Below are 22,662 nucleotides of genomic sequence, written 5' to 3' on the forward strand. Positions count from 1 at the left end.
TAAGTTCCCAAATACATAGACAATTCCTTAAAAATCAGATGGGTTCTTGCATAATTATATGAGTGACTGGACTAAGCCTAGCACTAAACTTTCCAGAAAAACATTTTTCCGTTTTGTAGCTATCAATGCTGTTATCAGCACAGCAAAGGAATTTGGCCTGAGTCATGATGCCAGGTGCTTTGTACATGAGGATCACCCTCAGCCCTCACCACCCCGAGATCAGGGATGAAAGGAGAAGGACAAAATTGCCACAGTCTCTGGAAAGCCCCAAACCCAGGTGGTTGACCTTGCGTGCCCAGTGCTGACCGGTTCAGGGTCACCATCTCATTTCTTGGCATCCCTACTTCATTCTGAGCATTTCTACTGTGCTTCCTTCCCACTGTCAAAATAACCCCCTATCTTAGCTGTTTCAAACTTCCTCTACGAGTTTTAGAAGGTTTTCAACTACCTGAGTCTAGACAGGGGTTGATATTCAAAACGTTGAATGGCACTCACAGCCAAGTGCTAACCAATCACAAGAGCTGTTACTGTACAAGGGAACAGGGTCCTGGAGGCATTAACCTTGTTCAGACATACCCTTTAACTGGTCCATTGTAAGAAGGTCCAGAGGGTCTTGGAAGTGGGGTCTATGTGGCCAGGGTGGCATTTTGGGGGTCCAGGATGGAAACTCTTTGCTATTCAGTAGAGAAGTATTTAAATATTTTAATAATTACATAGCTGTAATTGTATCTGCAGACTTAATGTCAATTACAATCAGTGGGTAGTGGCAGCCTGGAGTACAGTGTTGAGAAGGATTCTGAAGTTATTTCCAGGCTCAGTGGGGGAAAATAGGGCATGATCAATTGTCATTTCTGGCAAGGGTGGTGGATAAGAATGAGAAATTTCTGCACAAGTGGTGGATGAGGATTAGTGATTTCTGCATGGGTGGTAGATGGCAAACAAAGGCACCTGTGCCACATATTTGCAAGCCTAAGTAACATGCCTATTAGTATCATAAAAGAGAATCTGTCAGCATCATAAGAGAGGTTTCGCCATAAGAACAGCAAGCCTAAGACACTGTAGTAGATTGAATAGTGTCCTCTAAAACTTCATGTCCACCTGGAACCACAGAATGTGACCTTATTTGGAAATAGGGTGTTTCCAGGTGTAATTAGTTAAAGATCCAGATGAGCGTATACTGGATTAGGGTGGGTCCTAAATCCAACGAGAGTGTCCTTCTAAGAGACCAAAAAGGACACACAGACAAGAGAAGGCCATGTGTAGATGGACGCAGAGATGGGAGTGATGCTACCGCAAGCCAAGGAACACCTGGAGTCACCAGGAGCTGAAGAGGCAGGAAAGGTTCTTCTCTAGAGATTTTGGAGGGAGCACAGCCCCACTGACACCTTTATTTCAGACTTCAGGGCCTCCAAAACAGTGAGAGAAAAAATGGCTGTTGTCTTAAGTCACCAGGTTTGTGGTGCTTCATTATGGCAGCCTTAGGAAACTAAAACAGACACAAATAAATATATTGCTAATGGTGGCATTTAGGCTAGTGGGGAGCTTTATTTATTTTGGGGGATCCTAGCACCTGTACCCCAACCCCCCATTATAACCACCTGTGATTATAGAAGTTGATTTCTCTGGTATATTATGCTAGGATCTTGGTACAGCGTGACGTTGAAGTTCTCCAGTGAATGAGCCAGAGACCTCTCTACCGTCCCCCATCCTCCCTCATCCCCCCACCTCGTCTAGAGACACACACTTGAGCACTGTGGCCAGTTACTCTGCCAGCATTTCTAGGAGCCAAGTGGGTTAACAGATCTTTTCTGCCAAGACCTTAAGACGTGCCCAGGAAGAGCTGACCTTCTGTTCCCCTTGAGAATCTATCAGGACACCAGCATAGCCAATGGATGATTTAAAACCATCTCGCACCTGTGATGACCAAAAATTCTTGGGACAGTGACTATAATTAAAATATGTACCTGAAGTGTTAAACTCTCCGGCCAGTTGAATATTTTCAAGTTGAAAATCTGTCCAAAGTGAACACGGAAGTCGGCCCCAAGTGGCCGACTGTCGGTCCTGGACACTTCCTTGTTGTTGAAGGTCACCTTTAAATACAGCGAGCGCCTCTTGACGTCCTCCCTTCGCAAGACCTCCACCCTGCAGAGTGAGACCATTCACTGGTGGGTCAGTATTCATTTACTAAGTATAACTGGAGTGTTTGACAAATGGTCACTGACCAGAATAAGATACACTGGAGCTGGAGCTTCAGTCCCTTTAGCCTTCATTGAACCAAGGCAGTCATAGGTCTTGCAGCGCTTAATATAATAAATAGTATGTGTGATATGAAATAAGAGGCCCTGAAAAGGCCACAGGGGATTTAGAACTGTGCTAAAGCATCACTGTGCTATAGTCTCCTTAATTATTTCAAACAACCATTACATTTGTATCCCAAAGTTTAAAGTAAACAGAATTATATTATTTGTTAAATGGAGTCAGTTCAGACCATAAAGGCTGGTAGTGATTTATGTTTGGGGAGGATGTTTTAACCTATAAATATAATAGCATATTGTAGCAGTTGGGTCAACTCTGCTTTTCCAAGATCCAAGCTTATTCTTAACATTTTCCAATGGTGAGTCACTGCTCACTGGCTGCAGGGGATTAAGAAATGTTCCTTATTGTTAAAGGTCATTTGAATCCCAGTAGAACATAGGACGTATCCAGGCAAGCATATCACTTTTTTTTTTTTTAAACATCTATATTGGAGTATAATTGCTTTACAATGGTGTGTTAGTTTCTGCTTTATAACAAAGTGAATCAGCTATACATATACATATACCCCCATATCTCCTCCCTCTTGCATCTCCCTCTCACCCTCCCTATCCCACCCCTCTAGGTGGTCACAAAGCACCGACCTGATCTCCTTGTGCAATGCAGCTCCTTCCCACTAGCTATCTATTTTACATTTGGTAGTGTATATAAGTCCATGCCACTCTCTCACTTCATCCCAGCTTACCCTTCCCCCTCCCCGTATCCTCAAGTCCATTCTCTACATCTGTGTCTTTATTCCTGTCCTGCCCCTAGGTTCTTCAGAACCATTTTTTTTGTTTTTTTGATTCCATATATATGTGTTAGCATACGGTATTTGTTTTTCTCTTTCTGACTTACTTGACTCTGTATGACAGACTCTAGGTCCATCCACCTCAATAAGTCAATTTCATTTCTTTTTATGGCTGAGTAATATTACATTGTATATATGTGCCACATCTTCTTTATCCATTCATCTGTCAATGGACACTTACATTGCTTCCATGTCCTGGTGTAAATATTGCTGCAAAGAACATTGCGGCACGTCTCTTTTTGAATTATGGCTTTCTCAGGGGATATGCCCAGTAGTGGGATTGCTGGGTCATATGGTAGTTCTATTTTTAGTTTTTTAAGGAATTTCCATACTGTTATCCATAGTGGCTGTATTGATTTACATTCCCACCAACAGTGAAAGAGGGTTCCCTTTTCTCCACAATCTCTCCAGCATTTATTGTTTGTAGATTTTTTGATAATGGCCATTCTGACTGGTGTGAAGTGATACCTCATTGTAGTTTTGATTTGCATTTCTCCAAAGATTAGTGATGTTGAGCATTCTTTCATGTGTTTGTTGGCAATCTATATATATTCTTTGGAGAAATATCTGTCTAGATCTTCTGCCCATTTTTGGATTGGGTTGTTTGTTTTTTTGGTATTGAGCTGCATGAGCTTCTTGTAAATTTTGGAGATTACTCCTTTGTCAGTTGCTTCATTTGTAAATATTTTCTCCCATTCTGAGGGTTGTCTTTTCATCTTGCTTATGGTTTCCTTTGCTGTGCAAAAGTTTTAAGTTTCATTAGGTCCCATTTGTTTATTTTTGTTTTAATTTCCATTTCCCTAGGAGGTGGGTCAAAAAGGATCTTGCTGTGATTTATGTCATAGAGTGTTCTGCCTATGTTTTCCTCTAAGAGTGTTATAGTGTCTGGCCTTACATTTAGGTCTTTAATCCATTTTGAGTTTATTTTTGTGTATGGTGTTAGGGAATGTTCTAATTTCATTCTTTTACATGTAACTGTTCAATTTTCCCAGCACCACTTACTGAAGACACTGTCTTTTCTCCATTGTACATTCTTGTCTCTTTTATCAAAAATAAGGTGACCATATGTGCATGGGTTTATCCCTGGGCTTTCTATACTGTTCCATTGATCAATATTTCTGTTTTTGTGCCAGTACCATATTGTCTTGATTAATGTAGCTCTGTAGTATAGTCTGAAGTCCAGGAGCCTGATTCCTGCAGCTCCATTTTTCTTTCTCAAGATTGCTTTGGCTGTTCGGGGTCTTTTGTGTTTCCATACAAATTGTGAAATTTTTTGTTCTAGTTCTGTGAAAAATGCCATTGGTAGTTTCATAGGAATTGCATTGAATTGGTAAGATTGCTTTGGGTGCATAGTCATCTTCACAATGTTGATTCTTCCAATCCAAGAAAGAGAGTGGTATATCTCTCCATCTATTTGTATCATCTTTAATTTCTTTCAACAGTGTCTTATAGTTTTCTGCATACTGGTCTTTTGTCTCCTTAGCTAGGTTTATTCCTGGGTAGTTTATTCTTTTTGTTGCAGTGGTAAATGGGAGTGTTTCCTTAATTTCTCTTTCAGATTTTTCACCATTAGTGTATAGGAATGCAAGAGATTTCTGTGCATTAATGTTGTATCCTGCAACTTTACCAAATTCATTGATTAGCTCTAGTAGTTTTCTGGTAGCCTCTTTAGGATTCTCTATGTATGGTATCAAGTCATCTTCTGCAAACAGTGACAGCTTTACTTCTTCTTTTCCACTTTGGATTCCTTTTATTTCTATTTCTTGTCTGATTGCTGTGGCTAAAACTTCCAAAACTATGTTGAATAATAGTGGTGAGAGTGGGCAACCTTGTCTTGTTCCTGATCATAGTGGAAATGGTTTCATTTTGTCACCTTTGAGAACGATGTTGCCTGTGGGTTTGTCATATATGGCATTTATTATGTTGAGGTAAGTTCCCTCTATGCCTACTTTCTGGAGAGTTTTTATCATAAATTGGTGTTGAATTTTGTCAAAAGCTTTTTCTGCATCTATTGAGGTGATCATATGGTTTTACTCCTTCAATTTGTTAATATGGTTTACCACATTGATTGATTTGTGTATATTGAAGAATCCTTGCATCGCTGGGATAAACCCCACTTGATCATGGTGTATGATCCTTTTAATGTGCTGTTGGATTCTGTTTGCTAGTATTTTGTTGAGGATTTTTGCATCTATGTTCATCAGTGATAATGGCCTGTAGTTTTCTTTCTTTGTGGCATCCTTGTCTGGTTTTGGTATCAGGGTGATGATGGCCTCGTAGAATGAGTTTGTGAGTGTTCCTCCCACTGCTATATTTTGGAAGAGTTTGAGAAGGATAGGTGTTTGCTCTTCTCTAAATGTTTGATAAAATTCACCTGCGAACCCATCTGGTCCTGGGCTTTTGTTTGTTGGAAGATTTTTAATCACAGTCTCAATTCCATTGCTTGTGATTGGTCTGTTTATATTTTCTGTTTCTTCCTGGTTCAGTCTCAGAAAGTTGTGCTTTTCTAAGAATTTGTCCATTTCTTCCAGGTTGTCCATTTTATTGGCATATAGTTGCTTGTAGTAATCTCTCATGATCCTATGTATTTCTGCAGTGTCAGTTGTCACTTCTTTTCATTTCTAATTCTATTGATTTGAGTCTTCTCCCTTTTTTCTTGATGAGTCTGGATAACGGTTTATCAATTTTGTTTATCTTCTCAAAGAACCAGCTTTTAGATTTATTGATCTTTACTATTGTTTCCTTCATTTCTTTTTCATTTATTTCTGGTCTGATCTTTATTATTTCTTTTCTTCTGCTAACTTTTCATTTTTTTTATTCTTCTTTCTCTAATTGCTTTAGGTGTAAGGTTAGGTTGTTTATTTGAGATGTTTCTTGTTTCTTGAGGTAGGATTGTATTGCTATAAACTTCCCTCTTAGAACTGCTTTTGCTGCATCCCATAGGTTTTGGGTCATCGTGTTTTCATTGTCACTTGTTTCTATGTATTTTTTGTTTTCCTCTTTGATTTCTTCAGTGATCTCTTGGTTATTTAGTAGTGTATTGTTTTGCCTCCATGTGTTTGTATTTTTTACAGATTTTTTCCTGTAATTGATATCTAGTCTCATAGCATTATGGTCAGAAAATATACTTGATATGATTTCAATTTTCTTAAATTTACCAAGGCTTGATTTGTGACCCAAGATATGATCTATCCTGGAGAATGTTCCATGAGCACTTGATAAGAAAGTGTATTCTGTTGTTTTTGGATGGAATGTCCTAAAAATATCAATTAAGTCTGTCTTGTTTAATGTATCATATAAAGCTTGTGTTTCCTTATTTATTTTTATTTTGGATGATCTGTCCATTGGTGAAAGTTGGGTTTTATAGTCCCCTACTATGAATGTGTTACTGTTGGTTTCCCCTTTTATGACTGTTAGCATTTGCCTTATGTATTGAGTTGCTCCTATGTTGGGTGCATAAATATTTACAATTGTTATATCTTCTTCTTGGATTGATCCCTTGATCATTATGTAGTGTCCTTCTTTGTCTCTTGTAATTGTCTTTATTTTAAAGTCTATTTTGTATTATATGAGAATTGCTACTCCAGCTTTCGTCTGATTTCCATTTGCATGGAATATCTTTTTCCATCCCCTCACTTTCAGTCTGTATGTGTCCCTAGGTCTGAAATGGGTGTCTTGTAGACAGCATATATACAGGTCTTGTTTTTGTATCCATTCAACCAGTCTATGTCTTTTGGTTGGAGCATTTAATCCACTTACATTTAAGGTAGTTATCGAAATGTATGTTCCTGTTACAATTTTCTTAATTGTTTTCGTTTCATTATTGTAGGTCTTTTCCTTCTCTTGTGTTTCCTTCCTAGAGAAGTTCCTTTAGCATTTGTTGTAAAGCTGGTTTGGTGGTGCTGAATTCTCTTAGCTTTTGCTTGTCTGTAAAGGTTTTAATTTGTCTGTCGAATCTGAATGAGATAGAGTAGAATAATCTTGGTTGTAGGTTTTTCCCTTTCATCACTTTAAATATGTCCTGCCACTCCCTTCTGCCTTGCAGAGTTTCTGCTGAAAGATCAGCTGTTAACCTTATGGGGATTCCCTTGCATGTTGTTTGTTGTTTTTCCCTTGCTGCTTTTAATATTTTTTCTTTGTATTTAATTTTTGATAGTTTAATTAATATGTGTCTTGGTGTGTTTCTCCATGGATTTGTCCTGTATGAGACTCTCTGTGCTTCCTGGACTTGATTGACTACTTCCTTTCTCATATTAGGGAAGTTTTCAACTATAATCTCTTCAAATATTTTCTCAGTCCCTTTCTTTTTCTCTTCTTCTTCTGGGACCCCTATAATGCGAATGTTTGTGTGTTTAATGTTGTCCCAGAGGTCTCTGAGATTGTCCTGAATTCTTTTCATTCTTTTTTCTTTATTGTGCTCTGTGGTAATTATTTCCAGTATTTTATCTTCCAGGTCACTTATCCTTTCTTCTGCCTCAGTTATTCTTCTATTGATTCCTTCTAGAGAATTGTTAATTTCATTTATTGGGTTGTTCACCATTGTTTGTTTCATCTTTAGTTCTTTTAGGTCCTTGTTACACGTTTCTTGTATTTTCTCCATTCTATTTCCAAGATTTTGGCTCATCTTTACTATCATTACTCTGAATTCTTTTCCAGGTAGACTGCTTATTTCCTCTTCATTTTTTTGGTGTGGTGGGCTTTTACCTTGCTTCTTCATCTACTGGGTTTTTCTCTGTCTTCTCATTTTGCTTAACTTACTGTGTTTGGGGTCACCTATTCGCAGGACAGGTCATAGTTCCCATTGTTTTTGGTGTCTGCTCCCAGTGGCTAACGTTGGTTCAGTGGGTTGTGTAGGCTTCCTGGTGGAGGGGACTGGTGCCTGTGTTCTGGTGGATGAGGCTGGATCTTGTCTTTCTCGTGGGCAGGACTGTATCCGGTGGTGTGTTTTGGGGTGTCTGTGACCTTATTATGCTTTTAGGCATCCTCTCTGCTAATGTGGGGGGGTTATGTTCCTGTCTTGCTAGTTGTCTGGCATAGGGTGTCAAGCACTGTAGCTTGCTGGTCATTGAGTGGAGCTGGGTCTTAGCAGTGAGATGGTGATCTCTGGGAGAGCTTTTGCCATTTGATATTACATGGAGCCAGGAGTTCTCTGGTGGACCAATGTCCTGAACTCGGCTCTCCCAACTCAGAGGAACAGGCCTGACACCCGGCCGGAGCACCAAGACCCTGTCTGCCACATAGCTTAGAAGTAAATGGAAAAAAAGAAGAAACAAGGAATGAAATAAATAAAATAAAATAAAATAAAAAGTTATTAAAGTAAAAAAAAAAAAAAGTAATAAAAAAGAGAAAAAAAGAAAATGAAAGAAAGAAAAAACAGAGCAACCAAACCAAAAAACAAATCCACCAATGATAACAAGTGCTAAAAACTATACTAAAAAAATAAAAAAGGACAGACAGAACCCTAGGACAAATGGTAAAAACAAACCTATACAGACAATATCACACAAAGAAGCGTACACATCTCACAAAGAGAAAAAGGAAAAAATATATATATTAAAAAAAAAGGAAGGGAGCAACCAAATCAATAAACAAATCTACCAGTGATAATAAGCTCTAAATACTAAACTAAAATAAATACAAAACCAGAAACAAATTAGATGCAGAACACAAACCCCAAGTCTACAGCTGCTCCCAAAGTCCACCGTCTCAATTTTGCAATGATTCGTTATCTATTCAGGTATTCCAGAGATGCAGGGTACATCAGGTTGACTGTGGAGATTTAATCTGCTGCTTCTGAGGCTGTTGGGAGAAATTTCCCTTTCTCTTCTTTGTTCACACAGCTCCTGGGGTTCAGCTTTGCATTTGGCCCCAAATTTAAATTTTGACCTTTGCTTGTAGGTCTCCTGAGGGCGTCTGTTCTTCACCCAGACAGGAGGGGGTTAAAGGAGTGGCTGATTTGGAAGCTTTGGCTCACTCAGGGCGGGGGAGAGGGAGGGGTACGGATGCCGGGCGAGCCTGCAGCGGCAGAGGCCGGCGTGACGTTGCAACAGCCTGAGGCGCGCCCTGCGTTCTCCTGGGGAAGTTGTCCCTGGATCATAGGACACTGGCAGTGGCAGGCTGCACAAGCTCCCGGGAGGGGAGGTGTGGATAGTGACCTGTGCTCGTACACAGGCTTCTTGGTGGCTGCAACAGCAGCCTTAGCGTCTCATGCCCGTCTCTGGTGTCCGCGCTGGTAGCCACGGCTTGCACCCATCTCTGGAGCTCGTTTAGGCAGTGCTCTGAATCCCCTCTCCTCGTGCACCCCAAAACAATGGTCTCTTGCCTGTTAAGCAGTTCCAGACTTTTTCCCAGACTCCCTTCCGGCTAGATGTGGCGCACTAGCCCCCTTCAGGCTGTGTTCAGGCAGCCAACCCCAGTCCTGTCCCTGGTATCTGACCTCTGAAGACCAAGCCTCAGCTCCCAGCCCCCATCTGCCCCGGCGGGTGAGCAGACAAGCCTCTCAGGCTGGTGAGTGCTGGTTGGCACCAATCTTCTGTGTGGGAATCTCTCCACTTTGCCCTCTGCACCCCGTTGCTGCACTCTCCTCTGTGGCTCCGAAGCTTCCCCCCCATCACCCCCTGTCTCTACCAGTGAAGGGGCTTCCTAGTGTGTGGAAACCTTTCCTCCTTCACAGCTCCCTCCCAGAGGTGCAGGTCCTGTCCCTGTTCTTTTGTCTCTGTTTTTTCTTTCTTCTTTTCCCCTATCCAGGTATGTGTGGAGTTTCTTGCCTTTTGGGAAGTCTGAGGTCTTCTGCCAGCGTTCAGTAGGTGTTCTGTAGGAGTTGTTCCACATGTAGATGTATTTCAGATGTATTTGTGGGGAGGAAGGTGATCTCCACGTTTTACTCCTCTGCCATCTTGAAGGTCTCTTGAAGCATATCATTCTTATAGCCATGAAGTTAAAAAAATCAAAACCTTCAAGAGCGGTCTTTAATTTTATTGTACATATTTGCAGAGATGCCCACTACAAATTCCAGTTATTGGTTAAGCCAATAGCAACTCAAGTTTGTTAAGGAAATTAAAAGGTTAGAACATAAAAATCTAAAACACACTCAGGGTTTTTTGGGTTGTAGTTGTTTTTTTTTTTTTTATATTATGATGTATAGACACAACATAACACTTATCATTGTAACTATTTTTAAGTATACCATTCAGTGGCATTAAGTACATTCACAATGTTGTGCAACCAACACCACTATCCTTCTCTAGAATGTTTTCATCATCCCAAATAGAAATTCTGTACTCATTAAATTGAGTGGGTAGTTTTAACTTTCTACCTCTCCATAATTTAGGCCCATCCCAGGCATGAAATTGCTCAGTTGACTTGAATTTTTTTTTTTCTATAAAAGACATTTAACAACAAATCTTGAGAAATATCCAAGACCCCCAAAGACTTCACTCAGGGTTTTTTAAAGGCTTATTCCCAATACTGCAACCTCATGCCACCAACAGACCTAAAACACCTCCGTCTTCTGCATGGCCCTCTTTGACCTGATGGCCTGATGAAGAGGGTGGCTTATAATCATTGGCTTGGGGCAATCTGGTTTATAGTCCCCAAGCCTAGTGAAAACTCAGAAACTTCAGACTGAGGTATACATTCTTGGTCAAAATGGGACTCACCATAAAGGATTGTAAAATCAAGCCTAAATTTTCCCTTTAAAAAACATGCTCAAAATCACATATTTTGAATGTTCATAACAAAGTTATATGGTATGGTATTTGTGGCCTGAAAGTAGCTAATTTAGTGCTGGGGAACAGTTTACTTATGTATAGCATCTGAACGCTATGAAGTTGAGAGAATACATGAAAATGCACAGGGAGCTACGGTGTAAAAGTAAGTTATTAGCATATTAATAGAAGTTTGAAACTAAGAAGATTGTGGGGTCTTATAAAGACATCCTGGTTAACCCCTGCATCCTAATATCTCTGATGCTGACTTCTCACTTTCTATGGTGGAGTATTGAAGATTCAAGTCTGAGATATTCCCTGTGTTCATGATAGGTCTTCTGGGTACTGGAGTATTAGGCCTGGGATCTGGTGGTAATAATTATTTCAATATATTTCCTTTAGTAGATAACAGTATGGTTTAACATGCATCAGAATCACCTGGAAACCTTGTGAAAACACAGTTTTCTGGGCCCTAACCCAGAATTTCTGATTCAGCAGGTCTCAGTAGAACCTGAGAATTTCCAACAAGTTCTCCAGGGATGCTGATGGTGCTGGTCCTGGGGTTACACTTTGAGACCCATCTCTGTAAAGTATTGGAAAGAAATAAATAGCAAACTTAAAATATTTTTATTAAATTACAAATTTCTAAAAAAAAAGATGAACATATATATGTGTGTTTATGAACTTATTATATGTATAGATTTATAAACGTTATATAACTTTTAGGGATCACATATGAATGACTAGAGATGTAATTCTACCAGATCTGGAGGGCCTCAGATGGCCTCAGATGGCCTTGACTTTATCTCAAACTATAGGGAATATCCACAGTTCCTTTGGGAGGCTCTGTGAGGCCTTCAAAGACAGCAGGTGGCCTAGGAGCAGCTGAAATCAAGGGCCAAGGAGAGATCTGGGTGTCTGTGCCAGGGACAGGGGGTGTGCCAGCAGTGGACAAAAAAGATACACTGAGGTTACAGATAAAGGCTCCGAACCAGAAGCCATGCAGGCAGGCACTGTGCAGAGTGTCCCCTACAGGCAGCTTCTGGTAATGAGCTCCTGAGTGGCCAATGGCGATGCGTTGGGCGGGTGAACCATATGAAATCGCCAAAATCTGGACAAATACCTGCAATTTCATATCGTCCAACCTAATAAATATCTACAGAGACTTCATGATTCTCCTGATCATTCCATGTCAGTCAGGAGATGTACATTCCACATGGTGCAGTGTATGTGTCACATGTCAACCTCAGTTATGTTTGGAGCATCTGCTCACCTGGGACACTGGTCGTTGGGTGTTACATTCCCCGCAAGGCTCAACTCTGGGACCAGCGTGGGCTCCCCGGGCCTCCTCCGGCTCTGGGCTGCTCTCTCCCTCACCTGTTGCTCTATCACAGCCCGATCTGTGGGCTCTGGAGGGACAGGTTTCACAGGCTCCTCCCCGGGATCTGGCTCCTTCATCTCATCAGGATGTTCTTCGACTGCTTGTTTGTTTTTCTTCTTTTTGGCCCTCTGTTGGGTAAGAGGCAACCTTATGTCAAACAGGAATTTTGGAATTTCTTTAAAAAGCACAGTCTTCAGAATCAGATAGACGTGGATGCAAACCCAGCTCCACCTCAACCAGCTGTGTGCACTCAGGCAGCTCACTAAGCCATTTGACCTGTCCATGCCTCAGTTTTCTCGTCTACAAAGTGGGAACAATTATAGGAAACTTTTTCCAGGTCTCTTGAAATGAGGTAATGTCTGGAAAGAACTTATCACGTGCCTGGTCCCTAGAGAGAGCTTAAAAAAGTTAACTATTCATCTGCTCATTAGTATTGGCTCTAAAGACCAAGGATACATCTCTTTTTGGCTGCACACGCAGCATGCGGGAGTTCCCCAACCAGGAATCGAACCTGTGCCCCCTATGGTGGAAGCACAGAGTCTTAACCACTGGACCACCAGGGAAATTCCAAGGATACATCTTGAAATTAAAGTAAGGCTTGTGAATACAACTGACACTGCAGGTCACCTTGATCTATTACTTACTGTCCCTGGATTACTTATTACTTATTGTCCCAGTTTTGCAAGGTCATATGTATAAAGTTATATAATTTTCTGGGGGAAGCCCAGAAGCACCAATACCCTACATTAGATAGGGTAAGCCATGTTAAATAGTAAAATACGTATCACAGAGCTTGACAGGCACATGAGTGATTACCAGGTTATTGCTGGTTCATTCAAACAGCCCCAGGATGACACAGAGAACTGTTTTTGGAAAAACCTTTCTCTGGTATCAGCAGGCTGGGTGGCTTTTTCAACAAGTGCATTAATCAGTTCATTCTCTCATCCTTTTGTCCCCTAGCGAGGGGGCTGGGAGGGAGACAGAGCACAGCAGGCAGGGGACCCCAGTCTGTGTGCCCAGTTTCCCTCCTCCTGTCTCAAGGTGCCTCTACCCAGACCCTTCCTGTCCCCCAGGTCAGCTCTGTTCAAGGCTGTTTACAGACCTGGGCTTTCTTCCAGGCTTTCCACTGCTGCTGTGCACTTCTGTATTCCTCGATCTTCTGTTCGTACTCTTCCATGTGCTCTTCCAACAATTCACTTATCTCGGCCTGAATTTCTGCTTCATATGCTTCTTCATCAGCTTTCTGGTCAACTTTTTCCCTTTAAAATAATTTATAGCACCTTAGTTATTTCTTAAAATTAAGTGATAGAGTAATAATAGCAGCAAATACCTGTATTGGGCTTGCTGTGTGGCAGCTCCTCTCCTACAAGCTTTGCACAGGTGAGCTCACAACCGTGTGAGGCAGATACTGTTACCTTCAGCATTTTATACACTAGGAGACTGCAGCACAGAGAGGTTAAGTAACTTTCCCAAGAACACACAGCTGGTGAATGGAAGAGCTGGAATATGAGCCCAATCTATTTACACTAAGCCACAAAGCCACGCTGAGTTAGATGATCCAGATGGTACCCTGACACAGTGCCTGCAAATTCTCAGCTGACAGAGGCAGCAGTTTCATTGTAGTTATTTTGTTAATTCTTCAAGTCTCTGAGGAACCACTTCATTATGCTGCTACCAAATCCCTGAAGCTACTTTTTTGACTTTGGATTGACCATTGGAATTTTTCTTTGATAATTCTGCTGACAGTGCATTAATGTTCAGCCTGACCCAGAGCAGTGCTTCCCGCAGTGTGTTCTGTAGAGTTCTGGTTCTATGAGGTGCCCTCCAAAAAAAGGTGCTGTGGCCAAATCAACACAAGATTGAACAAATGTGAAGTTTCCATGTTGCTTTGTAAAGGGCTTTGCAGAGCCCTTTACATGCGGATGGGCAGTGTGACTCCCCAGGAGGGTGGGGGAGGGCAAGCATGGTATCCAGCACATCCCACCCAGCACTTCAGAGTTGTTTCAACCCATCCCCTGTGCTTATCTCCTAATGCGATCAGTATGGTCTGGCCTGCAAGTTCTACTCTCCTAAAGTTCCAGCTCCTTTTTAGAGAAACTTAGCCTAGAGCTGACCAATGTTTGCATATGTACACGTGTGGCCTGGTGGGTTAGCAGTTAACAGGCCCCCAAGGCGCAGACTCTTACAAAGCTACTACTGAAGAAATCACTTGGGAAACACCTGAAATTTATAAACATCAGAGAAATTTGGCCCCCAAGTTATGTTCCATCTCTGATATATATTCATTCGCTTTTCTCCGTGTTAATCAGAGGCATGAATAAACTAGTTGAAATTTAAATATTTTTGCAGGAAGAAATAATGCTGTATCATAAGGTAGCTAGATGAATCAAGAATGGGAAGAAAGGGCACTCCAAAAGAATTTAGGACACAGCTACTTATGGGTGGAAGTGATGTGAAGTATCACAAAAAGGAAGTTTGTAACCTAGAGGTGACCTTAATGGTAAATTTCCTATCAATTTTTGTTTATCCTAAACTTAAGGAATGAAGGAGAAAACAATCTTGTAACTATTTATGTTCTGCTTCTGGATGGAAGGGATGGCCTGGAAGATGGAATATGGAAGCCAAAACACTGGGATTTCTGGCAGACATCCACGATTTCTGTGGTACAGATTATCTGAATTTGTTTTTATATTATATTATATATTTTATATTAATTGAGCAGATACTACATGGCAGGTGTGCTGTCTGGGACCAGATACCCAGTGGTGACAAGATCCCTGCCCTCATAAAGCACAGTCTTGTGTTTGTCATGGAAACTGCAGAATGTTTTCTCAGTTTTATGATAATTACAACCCCCCAGCATCACAATTTGCAGCTATCTTTGGCTAAAAACTGACTGTTTTCAAAGCACAGTATCAGATAATTGCCCTCATGTGTCACTTTTCCTGTAGATGTATGGGCACATCACTTATGCAGATGAAACAAACAGGAAGGGACCAAAACCAGCAGCAGAGATGCTCTTGAATTAATATGCAGAACATGGTTGTGTTGTGATAACTGTACTCTTAATTATGTACCAAAGTCTAGTCAGTTCAACTGCATAAATATTATCAAAGCATACTTTCTCCACACCACACACAAAGATCAATTCCAAATTGAATTTGGAATTTGAAAGATTAATCTTCATTAATATGAAGATTACAGGAGACAATATAGTAGTATATCTACTTGATTCAGGGGAAGGATTTCTTCAAACAAAAAGCACTGATCAGAAAAGAAAAGACTAATATATTCTACCTCTTTAAAATTAAGAATTACTATTCTTCAAAAAGCAGCAAACTACTAAAAAGACAACTACAGAAGATTTCTGCAACACACGTCGACAAAGGTCTCATGTTCAGGATATATACCAAACTTCTACAAATTATGGAAAAGATAAAAGGACAAACAATCCAGTTCAAAAATTGGCAAAAGTCTTGAACAGACACTTTGAAAAAGAGGAATTCAAAATGGCCAATTCATGCATAAGAAATATAAATTAAAACACGCCATCCGATTGGCAAAATGTGAATGTTTGACAACATCAGGTGATAGGGCTGATATGGGTGACGTGGACCCATAGGAACACTGGTCAAACTGAAAGTCAGCACAAACACTCTGGAAAAGTGTCTGCAACCAGCGTATAAGTATTTGGAGAAGCACATCCCCTAAGACTCGACAATTCCACTTCCAGGTATATTTCTGGAAAACTTAGGCACACGTACCCTAAAAAGACACATACAAAAACGTCTATAAAAGTGCCGTCTGATTTCATTGTCTGTGTCCCCTTCACTCCCAAACTGGAAGCTCTGGGAGGAAAGAGATGATGTTTATCTCCTTCATCAGCGTAGCCCAAGAGTCTAGCACAACGCATGACAGAGTGGGCACTTAAGAAATGATGAATTGTACTTGAAAACTGAGTAACATTTTTATAACAATTTTGAGAAATAAAATTCATTCTTTTAAAATGTAAAAAAAAAAAGAAAGAAATGCTGTCTATAACAGCTGAAAAATGGAATCAACTCAAATGTCAATCAACAGTAAAATAGACAAATTTTGTTATATTCATATAATGAAGTGTTATAGAGCAAAGAGAATTAACTACAACTGTGTGCCGAAAAGGAGATGAATCTCCAGTGGTATTGAAGAAAAGAAACAGGTGTGTGTTCACTAAAGCATACACACAATATACTTTCACTTATGGAAAAGTCAGATACAGGCAATATTAGACTAAGTGTTAGAGATTACACATAGATGGCAAAGCTATTAACTAAAAGCAAGGAAACGCTGATCATAAAAGTCCAGAAAATGGTTACTTCTGGGACAGAGGACATGTAATTGGGGTTAGGAACATGGGGGATGCTCAGATACTAGTAATGTTCTAGTTCTTAACTTGGGGAGTTGCACATGGTTATTCATTTGTAATTATTATTTTTAAAATTATTTTAAAAATTGTATCTATGTTTAATACATTTCCCCCTATGCATGATATAACCCAATAAAACAATTTTTGAAAAAAGCCTACTTTCTCAAAACAAGTTTCAAGGGTGTATTTGTAAACCTCTGGAACTCTCGAAGGGATTTCATCTCTTTCCAGACTTTTATGATGGTCTTAAGCAATGTTCGATCTTTTTCTTGTTCAGCATCACGCAGTTTTCTTGTTTGCCTACAAGATATAATACATGGATATATATTTTAAAGTTATTTAGGTGTGTTTGCAAATTAGGAAAAGAAACTAGTAATGCTATAGTGATTGTATAGTTAATTTCACAGCTATGATATTTCTTTAGTACTAGAAAACCAAAAATATGAATGCAAATTTGAAGTCAATAGGATGCTGGTTTGTTTTTATAGGTTATTTGATTTTGTTTTCTCTAGTAGAATCTGACTTCAATTAAACTAAATTACCATTTAAAATTCTCATTAATACTGTGCAATCTTAAACAGCCACTTTTGAAATTATAAAAATAAGGGGCCCAGTAAACGTAGTTCTCATGGACTAAACTATGATAAACAGGAAATTATGTTGCTGTGCCAGTTAACAAGTATATTAAAGTCTGCCTGTGTTAACACTAATCACCAGTCCTACGTTTAGGAGATGAAGTAATGTTACTACATCCCTTGGTGAGTTTTCAGTGCTGACTAGATTAGCGATATTTTTGGCTTGCTTTGAAGAGGCTTCTTTTGAAAATGCTTTCATTGTGATTGATATTATCTAAAGTGTTTGGGAATTATTTAATGCCTTACTTTAAGCCCCCTCTACAAATAATAGCCAAATGTACTCTATTATGCCATTAGTTAGTTAATTAATTAGATTTTTTTTTTCTTGGGCAAGTATCAGGTGTCATTCCAGGGGATTCAGAAGTGGTTCCTAGGAGATAGTAGGTGTCTCTGTTCTCAGGGAGTTGATAGCTTGGCTCAGGAGACAGACACATAGATAAATGACTGACAGAGTGCCCTAGGAAACCATAGCCACAGTGTTTCATGAATCATCACCTCCTGAACTCCAGAAGGAAGGCCTGTGTCTGGAAGTTGGTTGTACTTGTGATGACTTAGTCTGGAGATGGTGCAGAGAAACACAGAGGTCTAGGTTTCTGATCATTCAGTTGGTGTCATGGAAAAGGAAGCTGGTAGAAGCTGTTGGCCAGTTAGTGGTTGGGTAGCCAAGATTTGGGACTCTTGGAAGACCTTAGAAAAGCTAGGAGGCAATGAACTAGAATAAGAAACATTCTTCTTGAGGAACAGTAAAGCATTCTGGTTAAGGGCACAGATGTGGGAACCAAGATACCCAGATTTAAATCCTGGTTCTAGCCGGCCTTGGGCAAACTATTTTACTTCTCCATGCCTTATCTGAAAGTAGAGATGATAATAGAATTTATTTCACAGGGTTGTTGGGAGGAGTAAACGAGTTAATTAATACTAGAACCATGTCTGACATCTGGTAAGTGGTCCACAAATATTATCTGTCATTACCTAGTGATCTGTTCTTCTCTTATGCCTTTAGCAGCTATCTCTCCTGCCTCCTTTAAAAAACACTGCAATATAAAATTATTTTACTGAGTTATATGACACCTTAAGCCTTTCTGATATATTTTCTACTTCCTTTTTTAGTCCCTGACAAGATAGTTTCTCAGAAATGCTAAAAAGAACGCTTAGCAAGTAAAATTTGACCTATGAGCTAGAGAAGCAAAGAATCACGAAAGAATATTTAATTACAGATTGTTGCCAGACTATGGAGGAAGAGGAAAAGGCAACTATGATTAGGGAGCTGGGTAACACTTTTCTTTTTCTTTTTTTAAATCTGTTTATTTATTTTTGGCTGTGTTGGGTCTTAGTTTCTGTACGAGGGCTTTCTCTAGTTGTGGTGAGCGGGGGCCACTCTTCATCACGGTGCGCGGGCCTCTCACCATCGTGGCCTCTCTTGTTGCGGAGCACAAGCTCCAGACGCGCAGGCTCAGTAGTTGTGGCTCACGGGCCCAGTTGCTCCGCGGCATGTGGGATCTTCCCAGACCAAGGCTCGAACCCGTGTCCCCTGCATAGGCAGGCAGATTCTCAACCACTGCGCCACCAGGGACGCCCAAGGGTAACACTTTTCTGAAGCCTGATGTAGATGGGGTCTGGAGTGTGGAAAGGAGTCCAGCCCAGAGGTGAAACTTTGGGAGCCACATTGGCATCTAGATGATATTTAAAACCACAGGACTGGATTCATCTCAGGAGAAAATGCAGATTAACAAAAGATTAAAAACAAAAAAATCCTGGGAGGAACTCTGAACATTTAGAGGCTGGGCAAAGAAGGAAGATTAGGCAAAGGATAGTGGGAAGGACAGGTGGCCGAAGAGGGGTGAGGGCATCTGAGAGAGGGTGGTGTGTGGCACCCTGTGGGGACAGTGCCCAATGCCAAGTACCAGGGGGGCTGAGAGGTCCCCTTCTGCTTAGCAACACGGAGGTTCCCCAGGACTGTGGCAAGATCAGCCTCAGGGCAAAGGTGGGCGCAGGAAAGAGGCTAGACTGGACAGTGAAGGGGAGGGGAGGGAGTAGAGACAGCAGTACTTACCAAATTTACATTTAAAATACTTATTAGTAAATACTTGCCAGAAGTTTGGCTGTGAAGGGAAATACAGGGATAAAGTGTAGCTGGATGGGGATCTGAGATCCTAGACTTGTTATTTGTTCAAGATTGAGCATATGTGAGGGTGAAGATCCAGGAGAGGGTTAAATAAAGTGTTCCCCTGTATTGCACGAACACCCATGTTTCCTTTCTTAATACAGCCTGGTTCCAGTGCAGAGGACGAGCAGTGTGGTCATGATGCCATTTACGGAAAATAAGATGGAAAATGCGTCACTGGCTGAGGTTAGCTGCCCCAACCTGGGACCTATCAGATACCCAGGGGTGGGCTCCAAGGCAGCTGGCTCATCAGCAGCTCCCAGGGGGCTTCAGGGAACAGGTCCGCTTGATGAGATATCCAGGAACAGACCATCTGCTTAGAATTTGCTTTTCCACCATGTGAAAAGTCAGTAAAGGACTAAAATCCACTCTTTCACTGCATCAGAAATGCTGAATCTCAGTGGTTTCCATCTCCAGGGGTGGCAGGATGTTTGCAATGGGTCTGCGATCCATGGGTCCACCTGGCATGGTCTGTAGGACTCACACACGATTCTGCTACTGTTTCTCAAATACTGATTAATAAATGCAATTCCATATCAAACCTTCATTGTATCCAGAGTAGCTTTTTGTCACTTTTTCTTACTCAGTGTATACTAAAACAAAAATTACTTTCACGAGGAGGAGGCAATGTGCTTTTCTTTTAACATAAATAAGAATTTTCATTTTTAAACATACTCCTCACACTTTTACAACTATAGTATACAAACATCACTAATTTTCACTTTGGTAGGAGAATTTCCAACTCAAGGGCAGATTGTGAAGAGAAAAGTATACATTTAAATTCCTTGAATAGATAACTAATAAGGACCTACTGGATAGCACAGGGAACTCTACTTAATACTCTGTTATGATCTATATGGGAAAACAATCTGAAAAAGAGTGGATATATGTATATGTGTAACTGATTCACTTTGCTGTACAGCAGAAAATAACATGACATTGTAAATCAACTCTACTCCAATAAAAATTAAAAATGATAAACCCCTTGATTTATTAATTCCTGTTCTAAGAATTTATTCTGTGGAAATACTTATACAGGTACACAAATACATACATATAGGAGTGTTAGAGTACAACTTAAAGTAATAAAAAATAGGAATAATACAAACACCTATTAATGGGGAATGTAAAATCTATATAATGTCAGCTCTTAAACAATGATATAGACCTAGATGTACTATGATAGGAAAAGGTCTCAGATGCATTTTACATAAAAAAGCAAGTTGCAAGGTGGTAAATGCAATGTGATTCTTTAAAAAAGTAAAATATATACACATAAACACATCTGTGTATATATATGTATACACACATGTATATATATGTGGAAGAACTAGCAAAAAACTGTTACCCATGATTTTCCCTGAGAAATAGGACTCTAGAATAAATGTTCACATTCCACATTGTATGTTTCCTTATTGTTTGGCAATGATCAGGGTTTTAATTTTTGAATTTTAATTATGAAAAATTTCAAGATATAGAAGAGCACATATAATAAATAATATGACACTTACTAACATTTTTTCACATTTACTCAGAATTTTTGTTTGTTTGTTTTGCAATGTTAGAGTTCCATTTGAAGACCTCTCCATTCCATCCCCTTCTCTCCCTCCCTGGAGGAAGAAACTGGCATGTGTGTCTTTTCCGTCTGTATGTAACACACATGTGCGTACCTGGAATACATGAGTATTGTTGTTTCACATGCTCTTTAGGGCTTGTGACCTGTATCACACAGCAAGTCTCCTCTTACAACTGATTTTTTTATTCAGCACTATTTTATCCATGATGTACACAGATCTAATTTGGTCCTTCTAACTAAATTAGATGGGAGGGACGTTCATTTAAAGATTGAAGCAGATGGGTTCATTCTGGTGTGGGGTTATCTCTAGCTTCTTACTCTTGTAAGTGATGCTGTGAAATGCTTGCACACATGTCCAGTGCACATGCGCACACAGCTCCTTGGAGTACATGTGTCTGAAGCAGAATTGCCGGGTCCTAGTCTGCTGGCATTTTCAACTCCTTGCTCGTCTCTGGACAGGCTGCTCTCTGAGGTGGTGGCTGTAGCAATATTTGTTTACACTAGCAGAGTGTGCAAGTTACCCTATTCCCCCGTGCGCCCTCCCGTCTTCATTCATTTCTTGGACTTCAAATTTGGTGTTAATATGATCGACATATATCGTTATTTCATTTGGCTTAATGTATTCAGTGCATTCAGAAAAACTGTGAAAAAATAAACTCTCAATGTGTACAGGGGAAAAAAAGCAGTAGTTATAGATTTTACTCACCGAATTTCAGATTTATACTCATTGATGGTTTTTTGGGTTGTTTCAAGAGACTTAGGAGTTTTTGCTGGATTAAGGCCCATCTGAACAGCATTTCTTAGAGCTTGGAGCTAGAAAAGATATGGATACAAGATCTGAGTTAGAAGCTCTACTCCTTACTACAAGTGATGGGCTTGGACCCACCCACTTCTCCAGGGCAAAATGATGTCAGCAACCTGTGAAGGGATGTGCAAGCATCCAGCCATCTCCATGCTTTCACTGAAGTGAATTTTGACAGACAGCTATTGCTTCTATTAAAAAAAAAAAAAAAAAGGAATAATAAAGAACTGTGTGTGTCCATCCTTGTTCTGTGGCCCAGACCCAGCTGCTCATGACAGATGCTACTTTTACTCTACTGTCTCAGAAACAACTTTTCTTTCAAGGTGGGGTGGGGGTCTCTCTGGGGCCTGGACATATAACGACATTCTTGTGATATAAAGAGAGCATAAAATTATAGACCTATAGGAGGAGATATTGTGGCGTTATCTCTTATTTGGGTAGTAAGGTTTTAAAGTCAGGGCAAAAGTTGTCTATAGTCAAAACTACCCATGGAGATCCCACGGGACAGTGTCACATTAGAAGTAAATCCAAAATGGGTAGACATTTCCTTACGTTGAAACAACTGACTTGTTTAGGTACCATGTTAGGGTAAATTACATATAACAATGAGAATGTCTCTAAGGACACAGAGATTCTCAGGCCATGAATGGTCTCATCATATGAGATCACGTAAGCAAGACACAGCTACCCACTGCCAGTGGGCGAGATTCCTTGCTCTGTTTGCAGGAATCGTTCTTTCAACCAAGTGTGTGCCACTGAATTTGTACAGGTTAAATGTACATGGTTGTATCCTTTCTTTTGCCTCTAGGTAGGTCAACACATCATATCCTAGACAGAGGGAACATGAAGGAAGCACACGAGCATTTGCTGCTAGAAGGTATTTTTGTTGT

At 40.3% G+C, this 22,662-nt stretch overlaps 1 protein-coding gene across 1 annotated transcript in view; it reads right to left on the reverse strand.

Annotated features, from left to right (window-relative positions):
* CC2D2A (coiled-coil and C2 domain containing 2A) overlaps positions 1-22,662 on the reverse strand; it is a 135,461-nt gene that overhangs the window by 58,395 nt on the left and 54,404 nt on the right. The window contains exons 13-17 of the mRNA XM_082653861.1: positions 21,677-21,783; positions 16,755-16,895; positions 13,293-13,449; positions 12,083-12,318; positions 1,965-2,142 (exon numbers count right to left, since the gene is read on the reverse strand). Coding sequence (XP_082509987.1) covers positions 1,965-2,142; positions 12,083-12,318; positions 13,293-13,449; positions 16,755-16,895; positions 21,677-21,783 — 819 coding nt within the window. The remainder of the gene's footprint in view (positions 1-1,964; positions 2,143-12,082; positions 12,319-13,292; positions 13,450-16,754; positions 16,896-21,676; positions 21,784-22,662) is intronic.

This window comes from Grampus griseus (assembly GCF_964374135.1).
Source record: "Grampus griseus genome assembly, chromosome: 4".
NCBI lineage: Eukaryota > Metazoa > Chordata > Mammalia > Artiodactyla > Delphinidae > Grampus > Grampus griseus.